At 43.3% G+C, this 27941-nt stretch overlaps 1 protein-coding gene across 1 annotated transcript; it reads right to left on the reverse strand.

Moving 5' to 3' along the window:
* LOC139665161 (SCO-spondin-like) lies at positions 1 to 27894 on the reverse strand (the record flags this gene model as incomplete). Its single annotated transcript, XM_071544142.1, has 34 exons — positions 27842 to 27894; positions 26785 to 26994; positions 24672 to 24754; positions 24418 to 24588; positions 23380 to 23603; positions 22994 to 23096; positions 22272 to 22430; positions 21946 to 22031; positions 21419 to 21544; positions 19836 to 19992; positions 18631 to 18883; positions 18306 to 18447; positions 17883 to 18030; positions 17152 to 17324; positions 16563 to 16781; positions 16205 to 16370; positions 15206 to 15473; positions 12320 to 12530; positions 11856 to 11950; positions 11275 to 11531; positions 10756 to 10890; positions 8864 to 9066; positions 8481 to 8608; positions 7703 to 7812; positions 7323 to 7475; positions 6199 to 6292; positions 5376 to 5585; positions 4808 to 5013; positions 4441 to 4555; positions 3970 to 4091; positions 2381 to 2617; positions 1410 to 1507; positions 872 to 1103; positions 1 to 153 (listed from the first exon to the last, which is right to left on the reverse strand). Coding segments are annotated over exons 1-34 (5500 nt in total), but the record flags the coding sequence as incomplete, so codon positions are not given.
* Positions 27895 to 27941: the final 47 nt, after the last annotated feature.

Below are 27941 nucleotides of genomic sequence, written 5' to 3' on the forward strand. Positions count from 1 at the left end.
TGATTTCCATGGCCAGGTTGGATTGTCCAGGGAGCTGGGAACAGTCTCTGCCTCCATAGCGAGGAGGAATGCAGCCTCTGTGTCTGACCTCCACACCGCCACAACCACTGGAACAGTTGGACCAGCTCACCCATGGCAGCCACTGGCCGTCCACTGGGGGAGAAGGAGAGAGTCATCACATTTTGTTAGCAAAAAAAACATTGGATTTTAAGATTCCTCAGAATTTGAGACTGCTGTGAATAAGCAAGAGAGTAAGAATAGCAGAATAGAAGAATAGCAGCTACTTCACTGGGGTCGGTTGAGAGGTTGAGCCTTCAAAACAAAGCATTTACAAATTACAACAGTAAGAGCCTAGGATTTACTGCACAAATATTGTGTACAATGGGTGTATCATGTTGCTGACCGCAACATGATAATTACAATGATGATCACCAAGATTAAGTACAATCTTGCTTTTCACGAAACTGAGAGGCAAAGCATAATAAAATCATCATCAATACTGTCTTTATCTCTTCCCCTATCTCGGCTCTTGCAGGAATAGCTCATCACAACAGACAGAGATAGAATGGTCCAGAACATGCACACACAGCGTTTTCAACAATCTGATCAATATTTTTCATAGTAAATAGGTAAAACATGAGACTATTCCTGCCTTATACATCTACTTTTGGGCTTCCGTGCTCCTGTGACATTCTATGACAATATTGTCCACTCTTCCACTTTCGCATCAGGACATGATCATAACAAATAGGTCTATTTAAGGTGGTTTGACCAAGAATTATGAAACATATTGTCACAGGGACTCTCACACAAAATCATTGAAACCATTCTGAAATACAGCTCTCTATTGTTGCTGTGTCTGCTTCCTTACCAGGGCAGGTGGTGTTGAAGCACTGCTGCCTCTGGACGTCCTGGCCCTGACAGTGGCGCAGTGGGTCCCCTGGAGGGCAGTATCTCTGCCGGCTCATGGAGCCCGTCCCACAGGAGGCGCTGCAGGGGCTCCAGGGACCCCACGGGCCCCAGCTCCTGCAGCCCTGCTCATCTGTAGGGCCCCCTAGTGGTGCTAATGAGGAGTCTGGGCAGTCTGCCACACCGTTACACACCTAGGGAGGTAATGGATAGAGGGTGGAAATGACAGTGGGGCTGTAACCGTTCAAAATGTGGAGTTATATTTATTAGAGCAGAACAACAGTATTTTTTCAACACTTTTCCAGGCTTTTTGACCAAATCCCAAACTTTTCAAGATCTGGAAATTATCAAATTAATTTATACATTTCCAGACCTTCCTGGCCTCTGCAGGTACCCAGTCAATATCCTCAGATTTAACAGAAGAAAAATATGAAGTTTAACTTGCTAATTGTGGATATTATTTCTTCCTTGTTTATCATATGAAAAACCCCAGCACCTACCATGTTGAAGGGGACACAGGATCCATCCATGCAGGTGAATTCAGGACAGGTGACAGTGGTGTTCCTACTGCCAGGGGGCACTGGTGAGACAGTCTTATCTGGAGATGGAGCAACACAAAGACAGAACAACATTAGAAACATATAATCAAATATACAAGAAATAACAAAAGATCCATCACCTTCAAATGAGTGAATATGGCAGCCTGGGTAGAACACTTCCTTTATCCTTCTGTCCCCCTTCAAAGCTTCCTTCCTTTCTTGCTTCCTTTCCTCCTCCGCTCCATCTTTCCTCCCTCCTTATCTCTTTTACCCAATCTCTCATTTTCTTTGTTTGGTCCTTCCATTCTCTATCCTTCCCCTGCTTCTTTCCGTCCTTGCTTCCATTCTTACTTTCTAGTTTCTTTTCTAGTGTGAACTCACCACACACCAGCTCATCGTCGCCCCGTGGACAGTCTGCGATGCCGTTACACACTTGCGACATGTTCACACAGGTGCGGTTGTCACATGCGAAGCTGCCTGGGCAGGGAGGTATCCGAGTAGAGCCTAATAGATTGAGATAGTTAGTGTCCATCAGTAAGTCTTCAGACAAAGCCTCTCAGAAAAATATAAAGTTTGACATAAAGTCTGATTCCCTCCAATGCTCAAGATCCATACACTACTCATTTTTTGCCGTCATTAAACTTTACTAGTACTTTCAGTACTATCCTACAGATGTTCAATCGATTAATCAATAAAACTGTATTCACATCAGCATCAGCATGATTCCTACAATGAATGCAATTCAAGGTGCCTTTACGATGAATTAAAACAAAGAATGAACACTGAAGGTCCTGGAGGATGAACGTATATATAAAAACCAATGAATATGAAATTGACATAAAAACCCAATGGTATTTAAAATTAAAGATATGAACAGCACTGAAGAAAACACAACTGCCTAAAATAGGGGCATCTAAGTAAAAGCACCTTACCACAGTTGTCTATGCTCTCGTCCGAGGCGTCCCTGCAGTGTGGGGTCCCGTCACAGAGCTGCTGATAGTCCACACACTGGTCCCCACTGAGGCAGGACACCTGGCCGGGGCCACAGGGGGCTGCAGGACACTGCTGCTCATCACTACCATCCATACAGTCTGTCTCCCCATCACAATGCCAGGCCCGGGGCACACACTGCCCACCACTGGCACAGGAAAACTCATAGGGCCTACAAGCTGGAGAGAAAGGGGGTATTAGAAAAATAATGGGGAAATTGGACTAAGTTTGGGGGCAACATTGGAGAAAGTTTCATCTTATCAAATGGAGAGGAGAGGAGAGGAGAGGAGAGGGCCCCAGATCTGGGGTGCAAACTTTCTGCCACCAAACTACTTCACTGCACTAAAGTGGACCCCTAACTGTTCTCTATTCAAGACACTGAGAACGTTAGACTGGCAGGACTGCCAAGTCTATGAATGGTTGAATTGGCTGTATGGTTAGAGTCACTGCTTTGAATTCCATCAAAAAAGTGGGAATTAGTGAGGGGTTTAGTTAAAGTGGTGGTTTAGAAACCAGTGGAAAACAGAATAATGAAAAAATTATCCTTCCCCACTTGGTCTTGGACAGGGTTCAACAAGAGCGTTCTCTATAATCTCATCTAAATCATGACTGCTATTACCTGAAGTGGGCACCGTTGGGGTGTGGGGTGTGGGTGACGTTGCCATGGTAACAGTGAGGCAAGTGGTCCTGTTCTCGTCCTCTCCGTCTGGACAGTCTTCTGTTCCATCACACAGCTTAGTCATGGTCACACAAGTACCATCACTACAGGCAAACTGGCCAGGAGCACAGGTCACTGCCACAAAGAGGAGGACATTAAACTACATTTGACCAACTAATATACATTGATTATCAATGTTAGGAAGGTGTTCCTAGTATATAATATACTAGGAACATCTTCCTAACATTGATAATCAATTTCTTACCTCCAAGTTTAAAAACTTCTCTTTATCATGTCTCCTTTCCTTCATATACAGCACATCCTTTGCATGAATTAAGTGATTTTAATCGTAGTGGATAATAATAGTTATGCTGAGGAAACTCCTCTTGAGGCCAAAAATAGCCCATGTGTTATACTGCTCATATGTCACATCACTACTTTTGCAAACATTACACAAAAACATACACATACAAAAGAAAACACCCGATATACATTTTTCATATCCAAAACTTCCTTCCCTACATACATCCCAATCCCAAAAAATGGGATGGGTTAGTGCAAAACTGTACTTAGTTGATATTTACCTCCGCCAAGGAGGTTATGTTTTCGGTGTCGTTTGTTTGTTTGTCTGTTTGTTTGTTTGTCTGTTAGCAGGATTTCGGAAAAACTACTACAGATTTTCATGAAACTTCGTGGAAGGGTGTAGCATGGGCCAAGGAAGAACCCATTAAATTTTGGAGCGGATCCGGATCCGACTCACGAACAAGCAATAATAGCACGAACCTTGGCGGAGGTCTGTGCTCTCCGAGTGCCCTTCTAGTTCTCATATTAGTAGGGCTTGAATAATAAAACATGGTGTATCATTATTTGTACCTTTACTTGGACAGACAGCTTCATCTGTTCCAGAGGGACAGTCTCTGTGTCCGTTACACACTCTGTCCGCAGGGACACACTGATCCCCGGGGCACTGAAACTCCCCTGGAGCACACACACATCTAGAAACCATTAAAAAGGGGATTAGATAATGATTCCATCATACGGTGGAAATCCATCATTCACTGGATGGGTACAGGGAGCAAAAAGAAAGTACAATCAATTCCTCCTGAACAGACCTGGGTTGAATAGTATTTCAAAACAATTCTCAGAAATTGATTTAACCTGCTTGCAGTGAAATATAGGTGGGGACAATTCACATCAGGACAATTTAAACTGTGTCAAATATGATCTCAATCACAGAAGGTGTCTAAATTGTCTAAAGGTCTAGACAAAGTCTATAAAGCATTTTGCCCATGCCAGCCCACTGAACTGTTTACTTCCCCAAAACGTGACTCAACCCAAACACACCCCCTCTCATCGCTAAGGTCCCCACAGTCGTCATGTCCATCACATCGGTGGAGGTAGAGAATGCAGCGTCCTCCAGCACACAGGAACTCGCCTTCGCCACACACCACGCCGCAGTCTGGGGTGACAGAAGTAGACAATCCACAGAAAAGTAAAAAGTAAAAGTAATTTATGTATATTTACATGTCAACCATACACATCATAGTCTGTTGACCCTTACTGATGAAGAAAACAAGAGTTGGAGAAAACAGTTGGAAAAATTACAACAATACACTAACCATCAGAAAACTGTAAGATTTAATACTCGTTACTAGTTTGCCAGAGTTTGCTGATAGAGTATCTTGCTCGATAGAGTTTGATGAAAGAGTACCTTGCTCATCGGACCCATCAGCAAAGCCACAGTCCAGCCGTCCGTCACATACACGGTTGGCTGGCAGACACTTTCCATTGGCACACTGAAACTCCCCCGGGGGGCACAGAGGCATCGGGGTGGCAGGCCCACAGAACTCCTCATCCGATTGGTCAGCACAGTCCGGGTGGCCATCACAGCGCAGGGCCAGGTTCAAACAGGGTCCACTGCAGGGTCGGGGTCAATTCACTTTAATCAGTTTAGGAATTTTATTCTAGCACTGAATTGAAAGTGACACTTTCAAATGTAAAAAAGTCAAATCTCTTTCAAAAAACTTAAAAAAATGCTTCTGATAGTCAATCTATTCATTGACAAAGGATTTAGCACTATAAAACTTAGAGCACTTGAGAATATAATTTTCTTCAATTCATGTCTGTGAGTACCAACTTAAGTAAAAAATTTATAATTGAGAACTTTAAATTAATCATAATTTAATTTAATTAGGAATCTTCACCCCCTAGCTCCTCTTCTCACATTCTATACGGCATCTCCACAATCAGAATCTGTACTGAAGTGAGGGTGAAATCACCTTTGTCTGCTGGTACAGCGGAACTGATCTGGAGAGCAGGTGGATGGGCAGATCTCGTCTGAACCATCGCCACAGTCGTCCTCGTTGTCACACACCCACTGGGACGGGACGCAGCGCCCCCCCGCACAGCGAAACTCTGACTCCTGACAGGAAGGGGAGGGAGAAGGGCAAGCCAGGCCCTCACACCGCCACACACCTTCCTCACAGGAACTGGACACACACACAGTGAGGAGAAATATAACCGACCTGCATTCATTGAACCACATTTTAATGGTAGTCAATCATGTCCACTCATAACTCTACTGTAACTGTCGCCACCCAACCCTAAACCCAACCAGCTATAATTAATTCACGAGTGGGTATTTTGTAATTAGACTCTACTTGAGAGGAATTTTTGGGCCTCACAAAGATAGACATACAAGACCACCCATGCACCCACACATACTCATACAAGTTTGGATTACTATACTTGTGATGAAGCATCCCATTGACCTACACTCATTCCCTAACCCAAATTTTAATCCTAGCCACCAAATGTCTACCCTTAAACAGTAAGATAACCTTTTTCACCTTACCCTAACCCTAACTCATGGGTGGGTATTTTGTAATTGGGCTATACTTAACAGATCCTTTCAGGCCAAGCGCAAGACCACACACACAGATATGCAATTACACCCACAAACACATACACGACACAGACACTGCATTAACGCCCTTCACTTTCATTCCTTATTCTATGTTATCCTTACTTTTATTGATAAGCATATGGCCTTGATCATTTTTGAACAAAAAGTGTAATGTACTTTAAATTTAGCTTGCTGACCAGTTCTGGCAGTGTTGAGTGACACTGGTTCCAGGTGGAAACATGGAGCCCTCCCATTCACACGGACACTGAGAGGGAGCTACACAGCTGTCACCTACAGAAAGGGGAAAATTATGTATGGAATATAATGTGAAATGGTAAGAAAGGATGAGGACTCACACTGACACAGTGAGACCTGTCAGTCAGGGTAAAATAATATCGAGGTGGTGAGGAGAATCTTTGTTTCAGATTAAAGAGCAGGGGATACTGGAAAGCCTTTCTCAGTACAGATTATGATCTTATTGTGCTAATTAGTAAACAAAATAATGGTGAAATTATCCTTTTCAACTTGAAAAGTGTCAGTCCAAAATGAGACGGCCACCATTCACAAAAGATACAACTATTCTTACAAAGATTATTAGCACAAAATAACTCAACTATAGTACTTGCTAAAGGACGGTAGGTAACTGAAGTCCTTGGTTGACAAAATTATCCCACTTGTACAGACTGGATCCTCTATATTTTGGAGTCACAAAAATGCTGAACCTCTAGTAATGAATAATGTATGCACAGCATTTGGAATAGTAATGTACATTTATTCTTCTGCTATTAACCTGACTTGCCCTCAAGTACCCCACCTTGACAACCATTCCTCTAGATCAGGGGTCCTCAATTCCGGTCCTCGAAGGCCGGTGTCCTGCAAACTTTTGGTCCCCCCTGGTATCTGAGACCGGCAGTGGTTTATTAACAGCCAGAGAGGAACAAAAACCTGCACGCCACTAGTCCTCAAGTGATCAATAAAGACATATAGCTGTTCATTTTCCCAGCTGTTTCAGCCTGCAACGTTGTGATGCAACATTCCCACAATGAATCTTGGAGCTTCCTGTTAGGTCTTGTTGGCAAAGTCGCCATTCGATGCATCCTCAGGGTTCTTTTGTTTTGGAATCCTACTTTGGCCATTAGATATTACGTCACAAGAATGCACAACAATGTTATGAAAAGTATTGTGAATGAAATAAGTCATGAATAGTGGTGACTGGCTATTCATGAACTACAGAAGTATACACACTTAAATATGAAAATGTTCCACGAAAGCGTAATGTCACCCTAGCTAGCATGAAATGAGTTTGTTAAATCTGTCTTACCGTGTCGGACGGTGCCAGCAGGGCAGAAGCAGCCCTCCACACAGGAGAGGGCGCCACACTGGGAGTCGGGACTCTGCTGCTCTGCACTGGGACAGGAGGGAGAGCAGGCTGGACCACAGGCCTCATACACCAGACCATTCTCACACTGCAGGGCTTTAAGGAACGAGGGAAAGAGAGAGAGAAAGAAAGAAAGAGAGAGAAGAAGAGAAAAGTTACAGGCACAGACAGATAGTAAGACAGTAAGAGTGGAGTAAAGCTGCTCAAAGGTAACAAGTAAAATTGGATAAACCAGGTTTATAGCAATGATCTGCTCAAGTTCATTAAATCATTGAGAGTCCTGTGTGTGTGTGTGTGTGTGTGTGTGGACATGTTCGACATACGACAGAGCTCCTGGGACCTCCAGCGAATGTAGACCCCCCGTCGGTTACACTCCTCAGCATAGGCAGCAATGGCCGTACAGAGACACTCACAGTCCCCGCCTGAGTCACAGCTACAACACACACACACACACACACACACACAAACAAACAAACAAACACCACAACAGTAAAGCCCAAAAGTATCTTTATCTTGTATTTCTATTTATGCAACTGTTAACTTTAATAAACAATTTTGTTTCTGCATTAGAAGTCGTTCCCCTCTCATTGTTTTTCTAAATCTTATCATCCTCATTGTCCAGGAAGGTTTGCTAAATGCCGCTTGCCACATGAGAGTCCTGAATTCAAATCTGGTCTGTTACACACACGTAGGCATACACATGAATATAAACACACACAGAAAAAAGTCATGACTTACGGGATATTATCCCACTGGGGACTTCCACATAAAGTGAAAGCAAATGTATTTGTTTCTGCAGACCCTTTCCAGCCAAGAGCGCACTCCCATCACAGATGTGTCATTAGACAGATGTTACATCAGTGGACAGTCCAAATGCTCATATGCATATGTTTGTCTTTTCTGCATAGTGCAGGAACAACACTTTGTAAAGTGCCCTTGAGGAGCTGAAAAATGTCCCTAACAATCAGTTAATGGGGGAAGAAGCCCTGTCAGAAACAGATGTTTTACTACCCACTGAGACCGAGTAGATAGATTAGGTAAATATATATATATATACATGTCTTAAGAGATGCCCAGCTTAGATTGGGTTGATTCACTCACCCACAGGCATCAAAGACACACCAGTCATAATACTGCTGGAAGGGCACCTCATGGTGGCAGAGGGAGAAGAGTTCCTGAGTCAGGACTGCACATCTTTTCCTGGCCCACGTCACTCTGTGGGCATTCAGCTGGGAAAGGCATAGAGAAGTTAATTAGTATGTGTGTCTGCATTTGTGAGAGAGAGGGACAGAGAGAGAGTGACGCAAATAAGTCTTAGAAAACAATCACAATGCTTGCACCACAAAATAGTTAATTTGGATCAAAACTGGATTTTCAACAGTGTCCAAGTAAGGCAATCTTAGTTGTTTGTGCATGTTTGAGTGAGTGTCTGAGTGTGTGTGTGTGTGTGTGCGTGTGTGTGCGTGCGCATGTATTCCACTCACAGTGCAGGGGTCTCGGAGGTCCTGGTCGGCCACGTCGGGGCAGGAGGGGCTGACCTTCCAGGAGTTTCCAAACAGCTCGGCTGTAGACTCCACGATGCCCTGCCGTGTGGTGAAGTCGTTCTCGGTGTCCCCGTCAAAGTTGCCGCACAGCCCCCCCACCCGACCCCGCAGGTGGGCCGCCAGACGCACATACACACGCATACCTGGAAACAAGTGAAATGACAATATCACCGCTGCTTTGTTTGTTCACCTAATAGAGTTATGATTACCTATACGCAAGATCTGGTGTAACTATCCCTTGTGTTGTTAATCTTGGGTGAGTGTCAATTTTACCAACATAAAATTGTATCTTTATTTAACCAGTGTGGTCAATTAAGCAAAATTTTTTTTATCACTGTCGGGTGAAAAACTTGTATCTCCAAGGATGTCAGGGACTAAGAACTAAGGTTTCATAAGCCCGAGAGGCTGTAGAATTTTCTCAACCCATAGATGTGAATATAATCCTTCAGTTGAAGTGAAAACATGAAAATCACCAAAGTTGGAGTTGGAGGTTTTCACATGACAACAGCAATTTATATTGATGGGCTGGCAAGAGGCAAAAGGATTCTTGATGGGGAAAAAGACAAGAGAGCCAGAGACAGAGACAATAAGGCTAGCAGGACGCAGAAGGCAAAAGAAAACATAATAAAAACAGTAATGTTGAAAGAGACTGTTAAGTAGCACAGGCATTAAGCTGGGCGGTCACAGATAAAGACGTGGTAGCAGCAAACAGCAGAACAAATAAAATCACCAACCACAAAACCAATTTACAACGTGATAAAACATATGGCAGCACCGATGGAGAAGTTAGTGTCATTTTGCTGAGAAATGGCTGCATGTGTGACTGTAAATACAAAGAGAGAGAGAGAAGAGGCTGCCTAATTTAAGAGTCTTCTGCAACTCATTTCAATCACTGGAAGCAGCAAACTGGAATGAGGACTCGGGGGAGATTTTAATAGTTTAATTTAGTAATAGTCTTAGTCAGGGGAGCCAACTGGAAGTCTGAGCACCATCACAACCTATCCCAGGGCTATTTCTTTTTCTTCTCTTTGCTTTCTTTTCTCTTCTGAAAAACAGACTTAGCTTTTAGAGGAGGCATGATGCCAGCGCTCCTGTCACTTTTATTTCTTTTTAACCCTCTCTTGCTGCTCTATGATTTTCTGTTCCTCATGTGAGACAGTGGCCTCTCCTGCAAAGTCATTTAAACACCGGCAGACATCAGGCTGGGCTTGGAGAGTTTGGTCATAATGACATATGATAATTTCATAGCAAATTTTATAAATGGCTATTCATATTAAGAATAGTTATTTAAATAAACACAAAAGATACATTATTTTAACAAATATTTATCAAACCATAAAATCTATAGATCATGGCATCTTTCATGTTATATTGATTAAATTTAGTCCATTACTCACTCCATTACTCACAAACTGTTTGGATCTTCGTTTGCTAGTCTGCACCATAGCAAATGCATACCTGTGATTGGATAATGCAAACTATGAGCTTTCTCGGTTTTCTTTTAACAAACTATTTTTTCAAGGATTTTCAAGGATTTTTTTCATATTGTCTCTGTCATTTTTTTGTAAATAATAGAATGAAATAAAATTACTTCTAACATTGTAATTGTACAGAATTCCCACTTATAATAGTCAGTTGAAAAAAAATTGTCAGTAAGCATTTTCATCATTAATTTCATGAGTAAATGTACATTGGTGCCCACGTTTACACCTGGCTGGGATAGTAGAGGAGAGGGGAGACAACTGACACACAGAGAACCAGCCCTGCTAGCTTGAAAGGGTTGAATGGAAGGTTATTTAAGATTGCATAAGTTGTGTGTGAGTGTGTCCTACCCCCATCCCACAGCAGAGTGACTCCCAGTTGAGAGGAGAGGGAGACAAACAGGCCGACTCTTTCCAAAGTAAGACCACTGCCACTGTAGGACTTGGGTAGAGTGACTGGCATCCCGTTCACTGTCACTGCTTTACCTAAATGTTAGAGTAGAGGACACGTTAGTTCAGGCAATTTAAACCCCCTTTCCCAGACATATGGCATTTGGTGAATGATTTATCCAAAGTGCCTTATAGTACTGTGGGTGCAAACATTTTTAGCACAGTTTGCCCTGGTGGGGATTGAACCCCTGATCCTGACAGCTTTAATGCCACACTCAACTCATTGAACTACAGCACCAAAGGACACTTAACTGTTGCGTCTTCCTCCCTACTCTCTTACCCTGTGACTCTCTTACCCTCCATCCCTCTGTCTATTCCCTCATCTTCCCTTTCCTCCCTATATCTTTCACCTCCTTCCCTCTGTCCCTTCCCTCTCATCCACCCTCTGCTTCCCCCTTCCCCACCACCCTCCCCTCCTACCTCTCAGCAGGTGTATGACGGTATTCCCCAGGCTGAGGGTGACCGACTTGGTGCAGGTGACCCCGGTGCTGCCGCAGGGCACGTTCTCCGCCGTGACGCTGAACAGGCCGCCGGACTCCCTCGCCAGCACGTACTGGCAGTCGCCCAGGAAGGAGTAGCAGCGGCCGTCGAACGTCACGTAGTGCGGGTCGCCCGTCGCCACGCACACGCCGGCGCAGGCGGACTGACCGCAGTGCCAGCGACGCTCCTTACACACGCTGCATGAAGGGGGGGGTGAGGGACAGTGAAAGAGAGGGAGACAGAGAGAGATAGGGAGGCAAAAAAAAGGAGATGGAGGGAAAGTGGGAAGACCCATACAATGAAAATAAGTGAGTGAAAAAATAGAATTGTTTAGTACTTATTAGTAACATTTAAATAAATACATATATAAATAAATATGGAGTACTTGAAGAAACAGTACAGTCACAGAGTTTGAATGAATTAGGTACAACTGGGCTAATTAATTCTAAACCTATAAAACCTATTCTAAACCTAGTATTAGACAGTGGCATGTGGTGTAATAGGCTAACCCCGCCCATTACCATGTGTTGCAGTCTTTAGTGATGGTGTCGTTGCTGTAGTAGAGTCGACCATTATGGTGACATGGGCACTCCTCTGGCAGAACACAGCGGTCACCCTGGTGTAACCCGGGGAGGACATAATGTAGAGTTAGGCTGGATGGAATGGAGAATGGAGATGCAAGACTCACCTGGAGCACAATACTCTGCCCTGTGTGATCATGACACTGGGTCTCATTCATCTATGTTTGCATATGTGTTAACTGTTTTGAGACACTGAAATGCTGGGCTACTGAATCACTTAAACATAGATTTAAGATTTTTAAAAGGATATATAGTGTCTTATCTGTTAAAATATTTTCATTATACATAAGAACCGGAGCAAATGATCTACCAGGGACACATGGATGATTTTGGAGTCTATAATCTCATCACTTCATATCCCAAAAAAGGTGTATTTAATAAACTGATCTTGGGCTTTCACCCACCAGTAGCACGGTGCCCTGGGGACAGACGCAGCCGGACAGGGGCTCTCGGCAGCCCGACTGGGGGGTGACTGGCCACTGCTGCTGGCCAGGGGGGTCCAGACTGGAGCAGGTGAGGAGGCAGGAGCGAGGGGAGTAGACCAGGGAGCCGGGACACTGGTTCACCTCCTCACAGCGTTCCTCTGTGCAGTTTAACAGCCCCTGCTCACACACGCTGTGAAGGGAAGAGGAGGAGGAGCAGAATTACAATATTTAGTTTGTTTCATTATATGCTATTTTCTTTATACTCCATACAGTCACTCAGAGGAAGAGTGGTGGAGAGAGGGACAGAATGATAGAGTAATATGTGAAAAGAGGGAGGGTAGATGTTAAGGGGATTTTGGAAATGTGAACAAAGGCAGCAAAGTGGGCAAAGTGATGAAAGAGAGGTAATGACCGAAAATGAGGGAATGACACTTCGCCTGGAAGATGAAAGAACTGAGTGAGAGAACAGAAAATAATGGGGAAAAAAACGAAAGACAGAGATAAAGCGATAAGGAGGGATGATAAGAGGGCTAGGTGATACTGGAAGAGAAAGAAGTGTGTTTGTGTGTTTATCTTTATGACTGTAGAGGTGACTGACTGGTCACAAAAAAGCATTCAGACAGGTGTAAAACTCACTGATACAGCCAAAAGCCACTGCTTTGAAATGTGCGCAAATCTGCTCTCAAACCCAGCGACTATAGGAGCATATAATGGTAAAATGAGTTACACACTCCTCTCTCCATTTATTGACCATCATATTCTACAACAAAGAATCCTGAACCAATAAATATCGCAAACTGGAGGAATGAGCAGACGGGTGGCGGCAGGATGGCCTAGTGGTTACAGAGACCATCCTGCAACTGGATGATCTCAGTTCAAGCCCCATGTCAGCAAGCATCTGCCCTGCTGAAGTGTCCTTGAGCAAAACACTGAATCCCTACCAGCTCCAGGGCTGCTGCTGACCAGGCGACCTCCGTTTAGAGAATGGCAAGCGAAAAGAGAATAGGGATCTAGGGATCAATAAAGTATCACTTTATTATTATTATACTCTAAAAATAAGCTGTAAAACTTAATGAGGCAGCAACAAAATGTGCTAAGAGATTAAAAGGGTAAAAGAGGGTAAAAGCACTCTACTGGGATGAAAGACAAACCCTTGTGCACTGTGTCAGTCAAGGTGAATGGATGTACGTCATATTTCATATCAATGTAATTATCTAATCCAAATGTCAGATTTCCACACGGCAATTAATCGGGTCAATGGTCAATTCGGTACAGTTAGATCTCAGCAGTTACAACCCTGTGCCAATGAGGAGTTGAATCAAAGTCACAAGTACAGCTCGCACACACACACACACACATACAAAAACAACACAGAGACACACACACACACACATTGAATCGACCTTCTACTATTACTGCTACCCTGCTGTGACTCAGTCAAAGCTGTAACCAACCGACACAGGCCCAGAGAGAAATGATCACCGCTGTCATGTGGTGAAAAGATGCAATGAAATCAACCTATCCTGTGGCACGAGGGAGCAGGAACATAGAGTGATTTCATCAGAGCTCTTACACCACCAGGGACTCACTGGGGAGAAACTAAATAATAAATCATTCAAATGAACAAACATTACACTCAAAGCCAAGGTAAGATTTTGTGAAGCTAGTGCAACAGCTGAAGTTTATCTGGAAAAACAGCATCGCAAATGTTTTGCCAGTACTGAATGAGCAATCCAACCACTAATGATTAACAAATGATCTTTTACCTATCTAATTACAACAGACCAGGAGTGGTACATGAAACATAAAGTAGGCCTAAAAGGTGTCACATATATAATGACTACGTTGGTACTAAGACATCACATGCACTTGAACCCATCACTGAGGTTTGATAGTGACCTCACACACTCTCACAGGAAGAAAAAAAACATGTAAGGTCTTGAAACAAACAGAGCAGGTTTCTCATGGTATTTGGAAACCCCAGCTCTCTATTAACTCTGTAACAAGGCCAAAACTCTGTTTATGAACCAAACTCATCAGTAGTGTATGGTAAACAGGTTGTGATAAACAGGATATAATATAAAGGTAACAAACAAGTCACAGGTTTCTAGAGGTTTCTTTCTTGGGAAATAAATGTTAGTGATTAGCAGACCATAGCTAAACAAAACTCTCTATTCCAGGGATTTATAGACTTTTGTCAGCATGGGACCTAAACTAAGTAGATTAATTAATGTGTCTTGGTGTGATCAGAGAATAAGAGTCAACGGGACCAACAGTTTAAGAAACTGTGGCAACGTTATATTGTAGCTACATCAAAGCTGTGTTCTTCTGACAAACGAGAAAACTTGCTGACTCTGATTCTTTATCAACACCTCCACATGATAAAAGCAGCACTCAGTTGCTGCCATAAAGGAGTAAGGGCTGTTTTATGATGTGCTATAAAAATATTATCTACACAACTGGGTCATGAGGGCTTGTAGTTATCTCTACCATCTCTTTGTCTTCCCGTCTACAGATTAAGCATGTCTGCTGTCCCTAGTTTGGAAAGTACTACCTCTCTGCAGTGATGCTAAATTGTCGCTTTAAGTTGTGAAATATTTCAGTGTTAAGTTGAGTGAAATTCTGCCATCAAGAACCAGATGAAGTACCAAATAACATTTAGGAAGCATCAAGGTTTCAATTATGCTTTGATTACACTTGTCCTTTCAGTGTGACTTTTATTCTCTGATCACGCCAAGACACATTAACTAGTGGTCAGACTCATCAAGGTGATCCAAAGGTCTTCTAAATGTATTAACTAATAAATTCTGAGTTGCATACCAAGACAAATATCTGAAAGGATAAGTTTGTTACATCAGCACATACCAGGTGTTGCAGTTGCTCTGAACAATAGCACCAGGCTGGTACGTCTTGTCTCCTTGCACACAGGAGCACATAGTGATGGGCACACACTGGCCCTGGTGGTCCTGTACTAGTCCTGGAGGGCACTGGCAACCTGGGACACAACTCCTAATTCCCCCTTCACCACCACCACCACCATCATCGCAGCTCCAGCCCTGCCGCAGGTCTGAACAGGAACCCCCACATGTGCGGCCACACTCCTGGTACACCTGACCCCCCGAACACTGGACCGCTGGGGAAAGAGGAGAGGGGAGGAGAGGATGTGTGAAAATCATTATGCTAGTTTTCGTAAAAGTAAAAACAAAAAATGTACACAGAGACAGATGGCTGAATAAATTAAAAAATCTCAGGAATGACCTATTTCACACTTACATACATTACTTTACATACCACACCTGGGATCAGCTTAGTTCAAGCAATCTTCTGTAACTCTTAGGCTTCTTTAACATGCAAGTCTACTGTTGCCAATACTGTTCAAACAACTAACAACACACAAACACCATTAGATGTAAGGCTAGACTCTTAATGCCTAGGGATATGTATAACTATAACTGGGTAATCTTGTTTCACTGCTCCTGAGAGTGACAAGGTCAATTTTGAGACATCAAAAAGCACTGAAACCCCCCTCACCCACCCCATTATCTGTGAGGCGACATCATTTTCCCACAGGGATCATTAAAGCTTCATCTAATCTAATCTAATCTCATTTAACTAATAAACAAGAGAGCAGTAAACATGCCCCCCTTACAGCCAATCAGTAACAAATATGTCACCCCTACCCCCGTTGGCTAATCATAATCCGATCAATGGTGTCTGAGAACAAACGAACAGGAGTTGACCGATCTGTAGTCCACCCAAGCAATTGCTGCACCTCAATGCAACCTCCAGGTAGAGTAGCTGTTACCATGGTAACCACGAATTTTCATCCTAATACACCAGTAAGCCAATAGCCTCCCTACTTACGGCAAAGGGTGTGGTTGCGCCAGTGGATGGCCACGCCCTCTTGGGCACAGTGTCGGGCGTAGGCGGTGAGGACGGTGCAGTGGCAGGCCTTCTGCGGGGCACAGCCGCAAACCTCAGACAGACATAGACGCAGGTAGGGTTCCCTCTCCACCACATCGTGACATGCCTAAAAAAAACAGAGAGATGGAGGAGAGAGGAGGAAAAGGAGAGTATGAGAGTGTGTGTGTGAGTGAGAGAGAGAGACAGAGAGACGACTCCTAAGATAGTAATAGTATAAGGAGTATAGTGTAGCATAAGTACATTGCCCAGGCTATTGAATATTAGAGCATACATGAACCCATCCCACACACACACCAACCTGGAAGATGGAGCTGTGTATGACGGAGCACACGCTGTCTGCATAGTGTCTCCGCTGGGTGTATGTGGTGCAGGGGTCAGGCGGGGCTCCGTGAGGCAGAAGACAGCGCTCTGTAGTGAACTTGGCAGCAAAGGACGACACGCTGTTCTCCACGTCTCCTTCTGGGGTGGTGAAGTCATCATGCTGGTTCCACGTCAACGTACCACACAGACCGCGCACCTTGAATACAGGATGTACACACACAAATATGATGCAGTGCTCCAGAAAAACGAACCACAAGACAGGAACAATTGCACACACTAAATTCCATTTCAGCATTGCTAGTTGAAATGTTGGTAAAATTTCTGTTGTGACTGTCATATCAGCAATTATCACTACTTGCTTTCGTTTGATCTTAGAGTTTCCATTTGTGGCCATTTTGCATCCCCTCTAGTTAAATTCGGTTCAGCATAATTGGGGAGTCAAAATGGTGCAAGTACATCCCTGTTTGCTAAAATCTGGTTGGTTCAATGGAGAGTCAATGGGCACGAGCACATCCCCTGTACCACAATGGTGCAAGTGAAAGGACCATATGAAGTGTGAGGGTCACCTTGCTTGTGAAGCCAGGTTGCAAGGTGATGAAGGCCAAGGGTCCATCTAGGTGCCAGAGCAGCTGGGCCCCAAACGTCTGGACGAGGAGGAAGGAGGAGGAGGCCCTACGCACAACCAGGTCCCCCGTCACCACAGGCAACACCTCCCTCTGGCCGTTCAGTGTCACTGTGCCTGGGAGTAACAAGATCAAATTGAAGCAGTCAAAAGTTAGTAAAAAGCATCAAAATATAGGATTCATACAGTGGAATGGACATTTTTCCACTACTTATGTGAGCAATGCTGGCAAGCTGCTTTTTGCTTAATTTATTAACTTAAATGCTTTTTCACACGAAAGTCCTAGAAAGAGAAAACAAAAGAAAAACCTAAAATTTTAATTGTCAAGGTATTGCTTTAATTCCTGTCTTCTCTTTGTTTATATAACACAGTGATGGTGAAAGGGAGAGGGCAAAAAAACCAAAGGAAAAACGAATGGATTGGATTAAAGGGTATCGACATACCAAACTACATACCATACCAACCAAACCACGTATACTTAAACTGTTAGAGAACAAAAACATATTTTATACTCTTGCTATCGTGTCTTGATGTTAGTCATGTTCACTCATGTCCCTACTGTCAGACTATAAAATGGATGAATACCTTTGTAATGCAGGCGTGTATAGAGACTGTAGCATCACCCTCAAATCACCTGTACCCTGCAATTACAGATGGCCAGAGTCTACCACTCACCAGTGTCAGTGATGGTGACTGTGGTGCGGAGCGCTGTGACTGACATCTCCTTTAGACAACCTAAACCTCCTCCTCCTCTTCCTCCTCCTCCACCTGTCATACACTCCCCACAGCGCACACTGACCACCAGCTTCCTGTCAACAAAGTCCTGAACACACACATAACATGTATGCACAGGGGCAAATGGGGTGTCACACACACAAGCAAATATGCACGTACAAGCAAGCATATACACATGCATACACACACACACACACACACACACTCTCAACTAAACACACGCATTGAAAAAACATCTCACAACTCGCAATGCACACAACAATGGCTGCTGCATTGAAAAAAACCCATACATTTAGATTACACTTATGTCAATAGAATCTGTCTTTGTCTGTATATATGTGTGTGTGTATCTTTATGTCTCACCTCCACAGCAGTGAAGGGACAGTCTCCTCCCTGCAGTGAATACCTCTTCCTGTCAAAGGTGGTGACCTGTAGTGCCCCCATTAGGCTGCACTGGGCAGCGCACCTCTCCCCGGTACACTGCCACTGGCCTGCTCTGCACACACTGGGGGGGTGAAAAAGCATTGGAAGGATGGAGAGTCAGAGAGAGACAGAAGGAAATGGGAGAGAGGGGTAGACAGAGAGAAGGACACAGAGGGAGAGAGAGGGGAGAGGCAGGAAGGAAGGGGACGTGATGTAAAAACATTACACACTCTTTCTCACGTGTGCACACACACTACCCACTCACCAGGTGTTGCACCTCTGCTGTATCGTGTCCCCTGACTGGTAGGTGTGTCTGCGATGGAAACAAGGACAATCATCCCTTTTCAGACAGAGTCCCTGGTGAAGGTAGAGGCCTGGTGGACACTCACAGCCGCCCACACACTCCTCCCTGCACTGGCCCAAGGCTGCAGCAGGCCCGGGGATTTGGGGAGATGTACAGCTGGAGGGACAGGAGGACACACAGTCCGAAAATACCTGACCTCTGGGACAGACGCGACCTGGGGAGGAGAGGGGGAGAGAAAGGGAGAAGTTGGTGAGACAGGAGAGATATGATGAAAATTAATGAAACAGAGTCAGTGAGAGGAAGAAAGACTTGCATTGTGGCAGTATACGGTAGGCGGTAAATTGTTTTCAATAGGAGATTGATGGTAAACTCCCTCAATACTGGCAACCACAACTACAGACAGAACTTGACAAAAGTTGAATTTTCCCATTTTATCTTCTACTGGGTGGTGAAAACAAACCAAAATGGATGTACCTCTAACTGTGTGTGCACCTGCTCTTCTTGTTTCCTCTTCCAACCAAAATTAAGTAGTGAACAATCAAGAGTTTTCTTCTTCTGACTGACCATTTTGGAGTCTAGGAGAAAAAGACGGAATGATGCCTAATTTTGGTTTGGATTGGCGGTTCCAATTCATTTACAGTGGGGATCATGTTTAATATTACTGGAAAATATCATTTGACATTTTGAAATGAAACAACATATTGAAAATGAACAATAACAGACTACTATTCAATGGACTGATTTTTATTGTATCAATGTGGATTGAAAGGTTGAACTTCTTGTTTATCAAAATCACATTGCATCAAGAAGGCAATGTAGTGTTGTTCTTGACTGACTCCTGTTTTTGTTTTTTTAGGGCCACAATGTGAACACAGCATAAGACAGAGTATATATGATTATGTCACATAAAGTGTTGCAGGAAAAGGCAAGTAACTACTACTTAAACCGGCAACTTAGGGCTTGAAAGGTCTTTTTATTTAGGGGAAGTGTTGTTTATGTTGTTGTTAGTTGTGTGTGAAAGAGATTACAGACTGCTTTTTTACAGAGGAAGAGAGCGGGATGACATGTGACCAAGGTTATGAGCCTGATTCTGAACCACAACATCACAGGTTCAAAGCCCTTCAACCACTGAGCCACCAGGATGCCAAAAGGTGACTTTTATTTACCACAGAGGGTGGCTGTCCTCCAGATTATTATGATGTGTTGCTGGGCACACTCTCGGGTGTAGCTGGCCAAGGTGTCACACACTGCCCCCTCCCTCTCTTTGGAACCCAAGCTACAGTACAGGTATAGACAGGTGTCTATGTAGGCTGCCGGGTCCACCTGAACAACAGAAACAGATAAGAAACTTACCACTTTTTAAGGATTCAACAGCAAACCTGGCTCAAATAGCTTTCAAAAATAATAGGATAGCATATAATCAGTGCAACAAAGTTAAAACAATCTCGTCTCAACACAATCCTAATGTAATACACCCCACCCATCTGGTATACTGCAACATATCAATCGTAACATTAAAAAAATTGGTCAATAGGGTGAGTCAGTTCCATTTGGTTCCAATGCAGTCTCACCTGTTTTGAGAATTCTCTTGAAACAAGTGAAAGAAGGCAAATCACTTCACTAGTATTAAGATTATGTCATTTGGGTCAAGCAAGTTCTTGAAAAAGGTTGATTTGTATTGAAATAATAATAATAAGTGAAATTAGGCAGATTTGTTCACATTTTAAGAAAAAATGATTTTTAAGATCAATCCTAAACTAAATAACTTGTGGATCAATATTTTTTGCAGTTACTCCAAGCAGATCAAAACAAATGGCAATAATTATTTGCAAATACTACAAAAATGATGTCTATCCAACAGAAGAAAGTCAGTGAAAGTCATTGACAACTGTCTATCAATTAAACAGGTAGACAGTATTGCTCAGTATGTATGGGGTGATTTAAGGATACACAGTTGAGACAGAAAGGGTTCAGGAGTACATCACACCACCAGTAATGGGTCACAAGTAAAGCTAGATAGACGTGGACTATACAGATACAGCCATATGTGAAATCATAACTTATTAACCAGAATTTTATGATGCCATTCATTCATTCATTCCAGTGTGTGATAATGCCTGAGGGAGTTGAAAAGGATATATAGGAAATGCTAATAGAGCTTGAATAAATAAATAAATAAATAAATAAATAAATAAATAAATAAATAAAAGAGCTAGTATCTTAATTCTGCCACTGAAGTTCAGCTGTTGCTTAGTCTTGTCCTTGCAGTCATTACAAGGCATTGCTCTTAAAGAGAGATGCACTAAGAATGGAGACCTGGTAAATGATTTACTTTTAGCAGCTTTTGATTTACAGCCTACAGCGAGCATGGCTTTCCAAAAGCACCTCATTATGTTGTGTGTGCTCATATACTGTAACAGTGCAGTTGTCAAGGAAAGGCTACATACTCTATTTAAGTATAGCTTCCTGTACTAAGATATTATATCTAACATTATACACTATTTTGGTGCTGGCCAAACTATAACCACAGCCACTGATTAGTGGTTAGGGCAGTGCATTGTGGGATACTTTCATTTACACGATTTTGAGTCATCAACTGAATTAATCCAAATACCTACTCGTGGGTTGGGGGATGGGGGTGGTAGGGGGTGACATCAAGTGAAAGTAAAAGAATAAATTGCAGCGAATATAAAAGAGGTGGAAAACATTGGTAATGTCATTTGAATATGATGTGTATCAAATGTCTGACCCGGAGGTGGCAATGCGTGAAGGGGCTTTCCAGTAGTCGGTGACACACAGACTCTGCCTGCCTACGTAGGCTGACATCTCCTGACACATCACAGCTGTGACCGAGCTCAGCCGCATCGCTGCAGCCCTGAGGGACACAGAAGATGGACAGACTCAATTACCCAGGATGCATCATGTACTGTAAATGTCATCTGCCATTAGAGTGAAATACAGCAGAACTCTAACAGTGCATTCACAGCACAGACAACTGGTAAAACTAGCTGCTGGAAATCAATTCATCTTCAGTCAATTCAGCCGATGTTGACCACATTTGCCTGGGTTCCTTGTTTGTTGGTTGCAGCTGAATTTTCATCATCAGTGTCCAATCACATACTAGACTTGTAATATGTTCCACCTATTACTGCAACACCATTGGCACTGCGACTAGCGAGGGCGCAAACATTAAGTATATAGTATATAATAGTGGTTATATACAATAATATGTTGCAAAAGAAAAGAACTGCTCATTCAATACATTCAGCGCAGTACCTCATTCTGCTGGTCAGGAACCCTCCATGAATTGCCAAAGCTGGCAGCATACTGGGACACAGTTCCACTCATTGTGGTGAAATCATCTATGGAGCCAAGAAACAAACAGTTTAATGCTGCATAGCAAAGGTTTGTGCAGATGTGCACAGCACAGTCATGAATACAATAGTCCTTGTCCAAGAATGAAAGAAACAATAGGAGACTATATGGTGACTATGTGTGCGTGTGTGCATGTGTGTGTGTGTGTGTGTGTGTGTGTGTGTGTGTGTGTGTGTGTGTGTGTGTCTGTGTGCATGTGTGAGCATGCATGTGTGTGCTTCCCTCACCATCTGCGTTATTGTTGTAGACTCCACAGAGCCCCCTGGTGGCAGCCAGGTGTTCGGCGGTCACTGTCAGGTAGACTGTGTTGCCCAGGTCAAACTTCACCCTCACCCCCAGGCCGCTCTCCACAAACACAAAGTCCCCCAGCCAATGGACACTCACTCCTAGATAAAGTGATAAAGTGATAAACTGTAGCAAAAGTCCGCTGGACTTGAGTTTTTTAGGGTCAATTAACAGTTTGGAGAAAATGTGACTCATGATGGTTCCACTAAAGGCAAAGACTCAAATCTAAATAACCAATTACTTAGAAACTGTTTTTTTATAAAATAATTTATTTTTCATTCTAATTGGACTACTTGGTTAAATTAAGGTTAAAAACTATGATCTGAGTGCACGTTTCAGTGAACTACAAATGTGCAACACTCAGATGCCTGTGTTTCATAATCGTAAACAAGGAGAATTGGATGCAAGCATGAAGTAACAAGAGCATCTGGAGGGTCTTATCCATTATCCTTGAAGCCTGACAATGTTGCCAATTTAAGAAAAATATCACCCTCAAAATGAAACTAAATTAGAGATTTAATGACAGCTGACGGTAAGTTTCCATTTTGGAAGCGTGGCTCTCCATGTGGACAGGGAGGTTGTTGACAACCTTGCCAGGTTAAGAAAAATACCACACTCAAAATGAAACTAAGTGAGAGGTTTACTGGCAGCTATCAGTAAGTACCATTTTGGAAGAGTGGTTCTCCATGTGGGACAGGGAGGTTGTTCAGCGTTAAGTTCCTGTGGTGAACTGAAACCAGGTCTAGACCCAGCATCATCCTCAGAGCCTGAAAGGGGAGGACCATTTACATAAATACACATATGCATGTAGACATACTGTATATACACACAGAAAAAAAACAAGTTATTAACAGATATTCCTGCTTTGCTGCCAACTTGTGCCTGTTGCACAGTAACAGATCGTATGCAAAGCCATTGGCCATACTTGCTTTAATTGGAAGCTATATTTACAATGCTGCTACTGTAATTTCAGATTAACTAACACTAGGGTTAGGGTTAGGGTTAGCTTCTTAGCTCTAGAGAAGTACAGCAATATGGCGCGCATAATACCTTACTGCAGTCTCCTCTTCCATCGCAGACCGTACTGATGTAGACAGCCCAGGTTCCATCAGTAGATGAGGCCAGCAGGTAAGTGCAGCTGCCCTGGAAGTGGAAGTGCTTCCTGTCAAAAGTGCGGTAGTGGGTCCCACCCCAGGTCATGCAAGTGGCTGAGCCCTGGGGGTCCCTGATGCTGCCCAGCAGACCCCCACGGACCAGAGGGGATGACTGGGAGTCTGGAGACAAGAGGAGGGAGTGATAATGTGTGTCATTCAAAGCCCTCATGGGGATCTTCTCATATGTAATGAAATCATGGAACTTCTTCAATAAACAAGCTCATGTTCACATTTCCCCCATAAATGCATGCAGGTAGCAGCTACAGACACCCCCATGCACGAAAAGGGACAACTGTGACTCCGGAGGGAAGAGAAAGGAAGAGAGACTCTAATTTAACAGTCTAAACAACCAGTTCTCTGTGTCAAGCCTGTTCTTAAAATGACTTCTCAATCTTGGCAAACACTACCCTTTGTATCATTTAAGCCATTTCTGTGGAAAGTCCCACAACAATATGAAGTCCAGCACTAAAAGCCAAGTACTCAGCATAGACCACCTACTTTGAATGTTTTGGGCTCAGGCAAACTCTCCGGAGAATGCAAAGTCTTTATATGGTTGTGGAGTGTAAGAGGTAAGATAAAACTCCTGAAATGGTTACCAAGACATCGCTCTTCATCACATTATGGGAAAAGGTTTTACATTTGTCCTTCCACTATATTGTCTATTATTGTCCATATACAAACAAATCGCTAGAACTACCTGCAAGCTAGCATAGCCTGTGGCGTGGACACATTGCTTTAAATGAGGAATACTAACAATGCTAATATGTCATTCTTTGGTTAATTGAAATGCAAATACAAAACTTTTTCCCCAGTGGACTAAAATGTATTAATTTATTTATAATTAATTTGAAATCATGTAAAATAGTTAATTTTACTTTTACTTACAAAACGTGTGTGTATGTGTGTGTACATATATGTGCATTTGTTCTCTGACCAGGCAGGAGAGTGTAGGTACAAGACAAGCAGGTCTGGTCGGAGGCGTTCCTCCAGCTTAGACCCCAAAGGCTGCTGCAGCATTGCTCCATAGGCATCAGGGAGGAGTTATGGACTCCAGGGAACTCCTCACAACTCCATGTAGAGTAACACTGGCCACGTACACCCACACCTGGGAGGGAGAGGACAGAGGGATGGGGTGAGCAAAAGGGGTTGTTCTAATGAACCTGTTACTTGTTGGTTCCTTGTCCTTACCCTGTGAGCAGCGAGGTCCTCCCCAGCCCTCACAGCACCCCCTCACTGTCTTATTCACCTTCTGGCTCTCCATCTCTGGGGGTCTGAGGTAGACAGACAAATCAGGTGAAAACACATTGTATTTATATATTGTAAAACTAGTCACAGTAAAGGGTCATTCCTTCCTTAACACACAAGCTATGTTTCCTTTATTATACCAACCAAAGTTGGTGTTGAATGACATTTATTACTGAAGTTCAGGAGGAGACACTCACACATGCTACCCTACGGTGCACATTAAAATTTACATTTAGGCTCTTCAAGCCTATTTTCAAATCCCAGCAGAAGAATTAGTCACATCCAATCTACAACCATCCAGTGATCACAATCCCTGTTTGGATATGTCAACAACTATGCACCACTACACTTCTGTTTGCTTGTGTTTTTGCCCACCACCTTCCCCACAATTCCCCTTGCTAAGCTATATCAAATACAGGCCACTGGGGGGTTTAGCCCAACCTTGATCTGCAACCAAGTGCTGACCTAACCCTACTGATATTCTGAATACTGAATAAATATTTGACGAATAGATATAAAAGTGAATTAAACTCAGCTTTTGCCATTGCTTAGTTTTAATTTAATTTAGTTTAGGCATTTCCATGGAACCTGTAAAAAATAATGAGTGCATCAGACATAAGAAAAGAACATGTGCTGGAAGAGCCTACAGGACTTATGGAGTGTGAAGAGGGAAAATATAATTCTGCATTTCTGATTCACAAGCTTGACTTAATGCCAAGAATGCAAAGACAGCTCTCACTCTGTGTATAAGAACTGAATGGTCTGCAGCAGCAGCCCCAGCACTCCATATTCCCAGAGCACCTTCCACAGGATACCTCAGGAACACGGCCCTAGGCCTTTTCCAAATCCACCACATAGACAGGAGACAGGATTAGCAAACTCCCATGACCCCTCGATTATCTGTGAAAGGGTAAAACGCTGGTCCACTGTTCCACAACTAGAACTAAATCCGCATTGTTCCTCCTGAATCTGAGGCTCGACCAACAGCTAGAGCCTCTTTTCCAGCAGTTTGGCATAGGATTTCCGGGGGAGGCTGAGCAGTGTGATCCCCCAATATTCAAGAGACATCTCAACCACAGCACTCAACAATATGCAGAGCCTTCAGCATTTCAGGACGGATCTCATCCACCCGTGGATCCTTGCCACTGTAGAGCTTTGTAACTAGCCCAGAGACCTCTGCCAAGTAGATGGGCTCAGACCCTCCTAGAATTCCTCAAAGTGTCCCATCCAACATCCCCAGTCGCAGTCAGCAATTTTCCCCTACTGAGAACAACCTGAGCGGTCCTGCCTTCCCCTCTGGAGGACGTCAGAGTCAAGTCACTGCTCCTCCACATTGAGAGGAGCCAGCTGAGGTGGTTCGGGCATCTGGTAAGGCTGACCTCTGGGTGCCTGCCTTTGGAGGGGCTCCATCACCCAGCTGGCCTGGGAGCCCCTTGAGCTCCCCCAGGAGGAAATGGATGAAGTTGCTGGGGAAAAGTACGCTTGGGCTGCTCTGCTTGCCCCATTGCCCCTGCAACCGCAACCCGGATAAGTGGCAAGAAAATGGATGGATGGATGGATGAGTAACGATCATGACAATGACATGTTAGAAACCAAGTTTGTGTGCGTGCCTCGTGCATGAGCGAAGAAAGTCAGCCAGTCACTGAGGTTAATCAAAGATGTTAAAAGTTAAACTACAGTTCAACTACTCATACTCATCATATTGAACAAGGAATAAACACCTGCAAATACATTCAGTTCAGAGTCCATATTTGGAGCTAGAAACATCAATTCCATTATACTGTCCAGACTTTCATGAACTTACTTTCTTATCTACAAAGTGTGTTTTCAGTCCACTGTCTTAAGTGTAGTCCGTGTACTACAAAATGTCATAATGAATAAAGGAAAACAAGCTATACTTCTTACAGTTATACCTCTTATCAATCAGCCAGTAGGACATGGCTAGGTCAACATAAACTTCAACATTGGGTGAACTAAGTACTAGTGAGATTGTGATTTCTCCCTTCAGAGATTTTCTTTTTGAAACAGATGAACAGTTGATCAACTGATCACTTACTTGTACAAGAAGCAGGATGCCTTGGGACCCTGTTGCTTGTAGTAGAGTGCGATGCCATCATCCCCCCCATGCTTGGCGCGCATCCTGTCCACATCCAGCCTCCAGCCCTGGGTGTTATACTGGTACACCTCAGAACAGCTCACTTCAAGCTGCAGACGGGGGGACAGGACCCGTTCCACTCTCTCCTCCACAGTGTGTTCACACCAGTGTCTGAAGCAGGATTCAACAAAATAAATGTAAGTTCCTCTATATTGCTTCAAGTACAAGTTTATTGCAATGCACCAAGGTACTTGCATGAAGACGCTCAAGACACATAGCAGGAAAACAACTGCCATAATAAAGAATACAAAAATATAGACTCAACAACAAATTAAAATCAAATTTAACAAAAACCTATTTAGCAGCAGTTAGCACAATAGTACGTCACACATAGTAGCTGTATATTGTAAAACAGGATACAACTAAATAAAACGTATTTAATAAAAGAAACAGTATTGGTAATATCTTCATACACCATGTTCACAAGTTGCATTAAAATAATAGAAAAAATAATAGAAATAACTATCTACTGTTGTGATTCTCACATAGGAAAGCCTTTTCACTGTTAATCCACTGTTATGCATAAATATTCTGCTCACATAGAAAATAAGAACATTTTTCTATAATTGAATATAAGAATAATAGCATATTAGCATGAAATAAAGAACTAGAATAATCTTATTCCTTGCCCCCCCTGAAGTACTTTGAACACACCAGTGCATGTAGGTCACACTCAATTCCCATCACTTGAAAAGAAATCCCGGGTAGTATTAGGAGATGCACCAGTACCACTTTTTCACTGATTCCACTTCAAGGGGCATCCTGTTGGCTCAGCAGTCTAGTGTATACTGTACCACATACTCATAACATTGTGGGTCTGAAACCAGCTCATGACCTTTGTCGCATCTCATCTCCCTTCTCTCTTTCCCATCTTCCCTGTCTCTCTCTCCCCTGTATACTGTCTAAAAATTCCATTAAATACAGCCCAGTCCATTTTACCAGTCCATGGCATACACACCCCATTCCCATCACCATCCGCAGTCCAAGCAGAGACAGTAGTAGAGCCTCCATGGTCTTCTCTCTAGAATATTTAAGTAATTCCTGGAGTAAAATTCCTG

This window comes from Centroberyx affinis, unplaced genomic scaffold, assembly GCF_046629955.1.
Source record: "Centroberyx affinis isolate AG114_WGS23_722 - 3 ecotype Tasmania unplaced genomic scaffold, CSIRO-AGI_Caff_v1 ptg004473l_1, whole genome shotgun sequence".
Classification (NCBI taxonomy): domain Eukaryota; kingdom Metazoa; phylum Chordata; class Actinopteri; order Beryciformes; family Berycidae; genus Centroberyx; species Centroberyx affinis.